This window comes from Pteropus medius, unplaced genomic scaffold (assembly GCF_902729225.1).
Source record: "Pteropus medius unplaced genomic scaffold, Ma_sr-lr_union100, whole genome shotgun sequence".
Lineage (NCBI taxonomy): Eukaryota > Metazoa > Chordata > Mammalia > Chiroptera > Pteropodidae > Pteropus > Pteropus medius.
The window spans coordinates 3,555,036-3,565,725 of NW_024350924.1; the positions used below are offsets into that span (position 1 = coordinate 3,555,036).

At 43.1% G+C, this 10,690-nt stretch overlaps 1 protein-coding gene across 1 annotated transcript; it reads left to right on the top strand.

Moving 5' to 3' along the window:
• The first annotated feature begins 2,862 nt into the window (after positions 1-2,862).
• On the top strand, positions 2,863-4,039 carry LOC120584942 (olfactory receptor 11A1). The gene has a single exon (XM_039840999.1). The coding sequence runs from the start codon at positions 3,089-3,091 to the stop codon at positions 4,037-4,039; it is 951 nt and encodes a 316-aa protein (XP_039696933.1). The 5' UTR covers positions 2,863-3,088.
• The last annotated feature ends 6,651 nt before the right edge of the window (positions 4,040-10,690 follow it).

A 10,690-nucleotide genomic window follows, 5' to 3' on the forward strand; every position in this document is an offset into this window, starting at 1 on the left:
CACGGCTGCATGCTAGGGCAGGGAAATTAGCGTCCTCAACCTCTCTGCTGCCCGCAAAGGCCTCCTGCGTACCCACCTGGAGGCAGCAGAGCTGTTCTTCCCTGAAAGGTTATAAAATGCCTTTGTTCACGTCTCTGTGGCTGAGCAGCGGTTTGAATCCAGGCCTGTGCTCTTAATCAGGCTTCAGGCTATCTCGTCAGTTCCCTCCCGGCTCTCACCTGCTTTTCATTCTTTGCCATGCCTTTCTGCACCGCCCTCTGCAGAAATGCAAGTGCCTGGAGGAGGGGAACTGGCGACTTCCTGTGCAAGTTCTCAAAAAGTATTCTTAGATTATTTTTTTTTTTAAGGTAATAGGCTGACCTGGTTTTTTTTTCAAGATGATAAAGAGAGAACATAGAAGTAGCAGTGTGAAAGCCAGTCCAGAAGAAAGGTAGAGAATATGAGCCTTTATGGGGCGGCTTTCTCACCAACCAACACAGCAGACCTTGCTTGCCCTGAAGTTAAAACCGGGGTGAGAGGCTGCCTGATGGAACCTTTCCTCTGCCCAGCTCTGTGACATAGTGCAGATCAGCCTTCTTACCCAGGCCCCTGAGAGGCAGTGTTAGCAGTTAGGAGCGAGGGATCCAGGGCGAGTCTGAATCTCACCTCCGCCACCTGTTAGCAGATGATCATAGGTAAGTTATTTAACCTCTCTGTGACTCCACCTGGAAAGTAAAGATAATAAGCATACCCACTGCATAGGACTGTTGTCACAATTAAGCGAGTTATACATTTTCAGTACTTAGAATAGTGCTTGGGATCAAGTAATAGTGTAGTTAGCAGCGTTGGAGCCTAGGGCAGGCAGCTCCCCAATATCCCACAATGACATGTTGGTTACTTTGAATTGAAGTTACTTGACAAGCAGCTGATGCCATTGTCTTCTTGAATCAATCTCTCCCGGGAAAGGTGCCCTCCTTGCTGCAGGGCGGCTACGAGTGACACTCTTATTGCCAGAGGTAAGCAATCCAGAGCCAAGAAGCTCGCATAAACAAACCTGGTTACTCTTACTAATTTACTCCTCAAGCCCAAACTTCATTTAGATTCCTCAGTACTGAGCACCCAAACCTAAGTGCCTTTGTCCTGTCATTTTTTTCACAAATTTATCATTTCTTTGTCTAAAAAGCCTAAAAAGCTGGCTGCTTCGTCACTTTGGGGAGCATTGTCCTTCATGATCTCCTGTGCGCATGTACTAAACCGCTTTCTCTCCTATCGATCTGGTCTTGTGCCAATTTTATTATTAGTCCAGCTGTAAGAACCCAAGAAGAGTAGAAGGGGATGTTCCCCCTCTCCAACAGCAGCAGCAGCATCCAGAAATCTGTGTGCTGTGAGAACCAAAGCCCTCTTTCTGAGATCTCAGACTCTTAGTTGCGTGTCGCAAGGGAGGAAGAGCTGCCCTCTCTTCGCGGCTTCCCCCACGCTCCATTCAGTGAGTTCAAGAGTCTGGGCATCCTCTTTGCAGCAGGATTATCTGTCAACATAGGTTCCAGGTTAGTTCTGTGAGCCAGAAAATGGGAACAAGAGCTCCGTAGGATGGTACCTAGGACACTGGATCATTTTAAAAATGGGATCAATGTATTGCCCAAGGCTGTTAGTATGATAAAAAAGAAAAAAGCATAAAGAACTTAATTTCTCACACGATTACATGCACCAAGTCTGCAGGATGTGGCAAAAGAAACTGGGATTTGCTGCCAAGGCCCCCTTCAAAGTAAAGGCAATTGGTGAACTTAAGTAATATTAGCAGCCCAGAATAGCAGCGATTTCCCAATCTTTGTGTTTTTATGCTTTTTGCACAAGTTCTTCTCCCACCCTGTATCCCATTTTACAGATGAGAAACTGTCTCAGAAAAGTTAAACAACTCGTTCAAATTCTGACTCATAAAGCAGAGCCCCTGGGTTTTGTTTAGGGTTATTGGCTACTCATGATAACTACCTCATTAATACACCCACACAGTGCTTTCTGTGTCTGCCTGTGGGTTTTCCCATCTCCATTTGCTTACTGCAGCAATCTGGACCCTCCATTATTAAGCGGGGTGCAGATCCAGTACAAGGGGTTGAGAATAATAAAGTGGTTTCAGCCTCCAACTCTGAACAGCCATGTTTTCCCTGAGCTTTGTGGTGAGATGTATGGCTTGAATCAAAATGATATTGAGAAAGAGACATGGGCTTTCTTATCTCACTCAAAGGACCTTGAGGCTATCTTATACTCAACTGGTTGGTTGCACACAGTGCCTTAGGCCACCTGGTTCGGAATCTTCTTTCCCATTCACTGCAGCCTAGATAAAATCTCTTTAATGGCCTGATTTTACTGTTTACGATTGTAAGAGAGAGCACTCTTGCCCTTGGCTTGCACCAGCATGGGCCCCTGACCTCAGAATCTCAGAATTTCAAATGTCTTGCTCACATGATTTTCTCTTGCAAGTATCATGGAAACCAAAACAAAACTAAGAAGCTTACCTCTCAACTCACTAAGAAACCAAAAGGAGAGGAATACATAATAGATATGATGGGGACCATTTCCCAAAAGGTAAACAGGAATCGACCTGGAGAGAAGGATTCTCCTGAGCCTTTGATTCACTGAGTCCTGCCAGAGAGTTCACAAACCCTCTGGAATGTGCCGACTTTCCTTTTAGATCTTCTTCCTTTCTTTCCATAACTCCCCGAGCTACTACAGTACATAGAGAAGGTGATTCTTTCTTTCTTTGTTCTTTGTCCTTCCTCCTCTTTGTATTCCTCTCCCCCTTTCTTCCATTTCCTACTGACAAAACCTAACATTCTTCTTGATTAAGTGAAGATACAGTTGGGAGAAGCAGGTGGGGGAGGGGACAGGGAATTGAAGTGATCACAGATTCTTATTCTAAATTATTTTGTTTCCCATTTCAGGCCTTGGAAAAAAAGATGATACTTTTCCACTCAAATAAAAAGAACTTCCAAAAACATGAGTGAGGCATGAATATCATCTATTACCAGTCCATGTCCTACGTGTAAGCTGGAATTTTCTGAAGTTTGCATGTTCCATCACTGGATGCTATGCTCCTAAGGGAAGCCAAGGCATGGTGAACTTGTCTTGGGAAAACCAATCATCAGTAGTAGAATTTGTGCTAAGAGGATTTTCTTCCACTCGACAGTTAAATATTTTCCTCTTTATGATGTTTTTACTTTTCTACATCTTAACTGTTTCTGGAAACATCCTCATTGTCCTGCTAGTTCTGTTCAACCATCACCTCCACACCCCCATGTACTTCTTCCTGGTGAATTTGTCCTTTCTGGAGATCTGGTATACCTCCAACATTGTCCCCAAGATGTTGCTGATTATCATAGCCGAACAGAAGACTATCTCTGTGGCTGGCTGCCTGACACAATTCTACTTCTTTGGATCCTTGGCTGCAACCGAGTGTCTTTTGCTTGCTGTGATGTCCTATGACCGCTACCTGGCCATCTGTCAACCTCTCCGCTATCCCATGCTTATGACTGGCCACCTCTGCATTGGGCTGGCAGCCAGCTCTTGGCTCTGCTGCTTCCTCCTGACAGCAATCACTATGGCCCTACTGTCCAGATTAACCTTCTGTGGACCCAATGAAATCGACCACTTCTTTTGCGACTTTACTCCTCTGGTTCATCTCTCCTGCATGGACACCTCACTGACGGAGACCATCAGTTATGCCACCTCTTCTGCAGTGACTCTCATCCCATTTATCCTCATTACAGCTTCTTATTCCTGCATCCTTGCTGCTATCCTAAGAATTCCATCTGGCACCGGCCGGCAAAAGGCTTTCTCCACCTGCTCCTCCCACCTCACCATGGTCACGGTGTTTTATGGGACACTGATTGCCACATACCTCGTGCCCTCAGCCAACTCATCCCGACTCTGGCACAAAGGGTCCTCTCTGCTCTACACCATCCTGACACCCATGTTCAACCCCATCATCTACAGCCTGAGAAACAGAGACATCCACGAAGCCCTGAAGAAGTGCTTCAGTCAGAAACCAGGTTTCCTCAGATGAAGCAAAAAAGGAAGAGAGCCATATTTGTCCGAGGGCTGATGAACTGGATTGAGTCATTTAGAGTCTACATAAAAGGCAGCTACTTAAACCAGGAGCTACCAAAGCCAGATGACCAGATGCCTCTGAGTATGGCTGTGGACATTGCTGAGTTCTGACAGCTTCTGCCGAATTGATGTCCCAGGAATGGTCTAAGCATGTCCAATCCTGCTCTATCATCTTTTGTAGACCTGGATCCTTGTATGCAAAAGCTCACATCCAAAATGAACTGGTAAGGTTAGTCACTCATTTATTTAGGTATTTATTGAGGATCTACTGTGTCCAAGGCATTGTACTACATCTAAGTGATAAACAAACAAAAGCAGGCAGTCTTTTCTCTCACTAAGCTCACGTTCTATAAGCAGAAGACAAACATTAATCAAATAACTAGTGTAAAACTGCATATATAAATATAAAATTACACTTGCGATTCAAAATTTAAAATAATAAGATGACCAGTATATACCTATTAGAATGACCAAAATCCAAAACATTAACAACACCGAATGCTGGTGAGGATGTGGAATAGCAGGAACTTTCATTCGTTGCTGGTGGAAATGCAAAATGGTAAAGACACTTTGGAAGACAGTTTGAAAGTCTTGTAAAACTAAACATACTTTTACCATATGAATCAGCAACTACTCTCTTCGGTTTTTACCTAAATGAGTTGAAAACTTGTGTCTACACAAAAACTATACATGGATATTTATAACAACTTAATTCATAATGGCCCACTCTTGGAGACAACCAAGATGCCATTCAGTAGATGAATGGGAAAATAAACTGGTATACCCAGACCATGAAATATTATTCAGCACTAAAAAGAAATGAGCTAGCAAACCATGAAAAGATATGGAGGAAACTTAAACGCATATTACTAAGTGAAAGAAGCCAAACTGAAAAGGCTACTATATGATTCCTACTATACGGCATTCTGGAAAAGGCAAAACTGTGGAGACATTAAAAATGTCTACAGACATTAAAAAGATCTGTGTTGCCAAAGGCTAGGTTTGGAGAGGGGTGAACAGGCAGAACGCGGAGGATTTTTAGGGCAGTGGAACTATTCTGTATGGTACTACAATAGCAGATATATGTCATTATACATTTAGCAAAATGCATAGAATGAACAACATCAAAACTGAACTCTAATGTAAATTATGGATTTTGGGTGGACACGATGAGCCAGTGTAATGTGGGTTCACCGATTGTAATAAAGGTATAATAAAGGAACAACTATGGTGGGAAAGTTGATAGTGGGGGAGGCTATGCAGTCGTAGGCAGGGGTTCTGTGGAAAATCTCTGTACTTTCCATTTAATTCAATTTTGCTGAGAACCTAAAACTACTCTAAAAATAAACTTATTTAAAAAATAGTAATATAAATAATAATTGTAAGATTTTAATTATACATCAGGAATGTAGAGCTTTACTTCCTTTCTCTGGAGTAGATTTGGCCTAGACAAAGCATTTTCTACCTTGGCACTCTAGGACTTGGAAGTGGGAAATGAAGATTTGGGGAAATAGGGCCAGGCAAAGGACCCATGCCAGGATCCGCGGTGCTCCATTTCCCCCACTGCTACGGTGGCAGTTTCAGTTGGAAGTTGGGGCTTCGTATTTATTAAGTGCCACCTCCTGCCAGGCCCTCTGCTAGGATTTTGTCTATACTCATTCCCCTCCCTTCCGGCACATGCTCTCTATAGTTAGAACATAGGGTGTGGTGGGCATGTGTGTGTTCTTTGCAAGTCTAAAGAGCTGAGCTGTCTTCAGAGTAGAGAAGCTGAAGTCAGCATTGTACCCTCAGATGTTGCCTGCCTCCTTGTCTGGCTCCTACAAATCATGCTCCCCCAGCACCAAGGATAGGATTATCTCATGCCTTAACTTTTCTCCTGAAGCTTTCTTCTCTCTCTCTCTCTCTTTTTTTTTTTTTTTTTTTTCCGAGTTGAGCAAAGAGATTATGTTCACCATTCATGGGGCTTATGTAAAACCCTGCCTGGGAAACAACACATATGAGACCGTGCTTGGTATCTGAAAACGTTCTCGGGCATTGCCTTGTGAAGAGAGAGTTGCTGTCTTCTTGCTCCTCTTGTAAACTAGAAAAATATCGTGAGATCATCTAACGATACCCTGGTGAAAGTCAAAGTCAGCTTTCAGTATCCACTGGTGCTTCACCTGTGGCAAGTGTTCATGTCAGATTAGCTCTGGGGGAAGCTGGACGGCTGGATAGAAAGCAGGCTTTGTGTCATGGGCAAGTTGTCAATTCAGGCTCTACCACTTTCTAGCAGTGTGCGCAAGTTCCCTCAACTCACCAATCTTCACTTTTCTCGTCTGTAAAGGAGGTAATGCCATGCCCACCTCACATTGCCACTACGTGAAAACATGTCCAGGGCACTGTATGGCCCCTAGGAAGAGCTCAGGAAATGGAAGCTCTTGGAACTCTTCTAAGTTCCACCTTCTACACCAAGTCCTAGCCAAACCATTATTTGAAATTCATTTTTTATATTATAAAGTAATAAATATTCAGAATTTTTAAGACCCAGAGAAAATGTATGAATTAGCTAGTCTATCTTCTTTCACAGATAGGGAAGTGATCTGCTGGGGGATTAAGTGGACTTTCCCTGGGTAATTACAGAATGAAGACCAGAATCTAATACTTCTGTTTCTAAGGTTAGGCCTTTCCCCATATACCATGCTACCTACCAGCTCAGTGGCTTTTCTCCTTGACCAGGGACACATAAGGAACTCCCTTGTGTATGCCAGAATTGCCTGTAGAATCACTGTTTTGCTATATTTGGCTAAGAGGAAGTGTTAGCGTATCGAGGCATATGCCCAAGCGTTGCCGTCCTCTGCCACCCTCAAGCCCCACATTGCACCTCCTACAAGCTCACAACCTCCAATCCGGCAACAGCCTCAGGATATTTGTGGCCAGCACAATTGTTATCACTGGGGAAAACATTTCCCCACTATTTCTTCTGCAGGAAGCCACAAGTCCCAGTCTACCAAAAGGGGAGAGGAGCTGTTGGGTGTAGAACTGACCTCCTACTTCCACTGAGACATGGTAATAAAACACAAAGTCTAGGGAGTCTTTTTCCAAGTTAGTGAGGTCTGCAGGACTGGAGAAACCACAGCCCTGGTCCTGCAACTGAAAATAAACCCCAACACTGGCAAAGAACCCAGAAGTCCAGTCATCTGGACCAGTGGGTTTCTATTATTAGAGTTGGGCAAGGGTACCTAAGAAGCCACAGAAGGGAGGGAGAGGATGAGTGGCCTCTGAGCACCACCCCTGTGCTCCCAGAGCAGTTCTGTTTTTATATATCTTATTTATTGCTGTTCTATTTAAAACCTTATTTGAATAAAGACTTTGCTACTATGTATGTATACACAGACATACACACACACACACACCCTTTTTTTTTTTTTTACTAGGACTTTCATTATAGTTTTCCTTATTTTCCCTGCTGGAAAAATACACAAAAATACAGAGGTCATGTTTGGGTTCATTTGTGTCCTATAAGGTCAGGAACAGTTGGTATGCTCTGACAAAAAGGAGGAAAAGAGAGAATATTTACAGAAGGCCACAGCCTCTCGGTTGGCCAGCCTCTGTAGATGGTCTGTAGATGATAGGTCACAGTTACCTGCACTGCATTTTTTAAGCCTCTGAATCTCTGTAACTGACTGCTCTTCTACAACACTTGTCAATTACTTTCCTGGGCTAACGAAGGATTTCTGTCCTAGTGGGGGCACTGGATACCCCCAGTTAGCATGGTCACACCCTGACATATTTGTTCTTTGAGGCTCAGGAGCGGGTTGGCCTGCAAAAGAAGCCTCTTGTCATCCAGACTTAGATCCCTTCCGAGGAGAAGTAAAAGGAAGGAAGGCTCCACACGACCTATGAGTTCCTGATTCTTGTCCCAGGGCTGTGCAGTCCTTCGCTGATGGATAAGAGAGGATAGTCCAGGCTGGATGGGGGTTGAGGGGGTTAGGGGAGCAGATCATAGACACTTCTGTCATCACAGAGTAGCCATATTTAGAGAGACCTGTCACCATGCCCTCTCTGAGCTCAGGCAGGAAGACGAGAAAGCCCATCTAGCCTGGTCCACAGTGTCACATAATCTTAGAGGTTTCTCACTGATCCACACCCACATGAGCACAAAGAAGATGGGACCTTAGTAAGAGAGAGTCACAACTTTCATGCAGAAATTAAGAATCTGCAACACAATGAGACTACTCCTTGTGTGACCTCCTAGAGTCTGACCTATTCCTAACCACTGAGCTAAGGGGTGTGATATCTGCTTAGTTCCTATCTAAGTGACAGGCTCGAGGCAAGCCTCTTAATCTCTTTGGTCTTAGGCCCTAAATCTGAAAAATCTTGAAAATCGTTTTCTAAGGCATATACTGAGGATAATACCAACATTATGTCATATTTTAAGTCTTATAAAGCTTTTCACATAGTTTCTCATTTGGCTATAAAGTAGAAATTATCCCCACAGCACAGAAAAAGAAACCAAGACTCTGAGATGTCCAATGACTTCCTTGAGGTATCTCTGTGAATGCCCTTTGGTTTCCAGCTCTCTGTTATGTCCAATACATCATACTCCTAACTCTAAGATTCCATATTTCAGTTTTCCTCTTCTGGGTGAGTATATGCTACAGACTAAATGTTTGTATTGTCCAAATTCATATGTTGAAACCTAATCCCCAATGTGATGGTCTTAGTAGGCGGAGGTCTCCGGGAGATAACGAGGTCATGAGGATGGAGCCCTCATGAATGAGATTGCTGCCCTCAGAAAAGACCCCGGAGAGCCCCTTCACCCCTTTCACCCCGTGAGGATGCAGTGAGAAGACAGACGTCTGCGAACCAGGTTGCAGACTCCCACCAGACACTGGATCTGCTGGTACCTTGATCTTGGACTGCCAGCCTCTAGACTGTGAGAAATAAATTTTTGTTGTTTATAAACTACCCAGTCTATGATACTTTTGTTACAACAGCCCAAGTGGACTATGACAGTATTTTTTTTTATTATTATTATAGCTACCTTAACCAATCATAATACTGCCTTGCCTTTGGGGCATGTCCAGTGTGACGTGGATTGGCAGACTTGCATCCATGGCAGCCCCCTACCGGTACTATGGTCCTAGATGCCATACTGCCAAATGGTTCAGCACTTTTTTACATAATGCCCGTGATATGTTATGGCTACTTAATTTAGGCCCTAAGAATGAGATTGGCCCTAGAAAATGTATATATGCAATTTCTGAAACCATGATTTTTAATTTATTTCTTAATATGAATAATTTTTTGAAATTTCAGATATATCCAAATGATATGAAGATAGAACTCATAAGAACAAGTTACATGAAGAACTTTCTTTTAAAAAATATCCTATTGTACTCTCTTCAAAACTCTAACTTTAGAATCCATAAGCAAAACCAATGTGGTACTAATTAACTTCAATCTTCCACGTGAAGCTTCCAATCTCATAATCCTCACAAGCACCTATGCCTCCACAACTCTAATATTCTTGCGTGCTTAAGTAACTTGCTGGAAAAAGCTTGGGAATTCCATCTACATTCTTCTCATATTTCAATAGTGACTATTTTCAATATAAGACAAAGAGACTCACTCATCTAGAATGCTTTAAGAGAAGGCCTAAATAAGGACCCAATGATCTTTCTGTGTCTGTATGAGGCTTTATCCATTCGAGATGCATTTTGGCAGGTGCTACTGCATGATGATGGAGCACCTATAATTTGTATTCCCACTCCTCATCTGGCCAACTGCAGGTCTCTAAACTCCCAGGTTCTGTTATCACATGCAATACTTGATCAACACACCATGCACTGAGACCAAACCACAGGTCTGAGCTTCTGCTAGATCCCTTCTCTAAGTTAGTTGTTTTCAAAGTTTTTGAGAATTCTTCTGGATTATTCAACAACGTGGGCTGCCTCGATGTTGTCTTATTCTTCATTTTATTTTTCTTGTATATCCAAATGGAGTGGTCAGAAACAGCATTAGTTCTCGATGAAATCTTATAGATTTGGGTCTAAGTGGATATAAGTTTTCCATCCTTTCCTGACTCCCAGGCCACAGCCACCTGTGGTTGTCAAGCATTTGAATCGACCCTTCTCAATGAGATGATGGAGAGGAAAACACTAAAGAAAAAGTTTTCTCCACTAAAGGGTCATCCATTTCTGCCACAAGTAACTATTGTCTTGAGATATTCTTCCTGATATTCCTGAAATCCCCTCTCTAATAACCACTCTCCCTCCACAGAGGTTCACTCTACTTATCTTGCTCTCTGACTTTCTCCTCCCTTCCCAAACCTCTAGTTCCCCCAAGTTTCAGGCCTCACACTACCTGAAGCTATTCAAATATTTACAGAGCAACTCTTATTGCCAAACACAGTCATTCAACATACACAGAGTAACAGAGAACCTACCTACAGAGCTTTGAGTCTAGTAGAGAAAACAGACAATTATGAAAACAATGAAAGATAAAGCAATGCTGATTGGCAATGGGTGCCTGGTCCAATTGTGAAGACTTCTTGAAAGAACTGAAATGGAGAATATGTGGGAATTAGTCAGGCGAAGAGGTGCGAGAACATTCCAGAGACAGAGAG

Excerpts from the sequence above, each read along its gene's own strand:
- LOC120584942 (XM_039840999.1), top strand. The coding sequence starts at position 3,089 with ATGGTGAACTTGTCTTGGGAAAACCAATCATCAGTAGTAGAATTTGTG.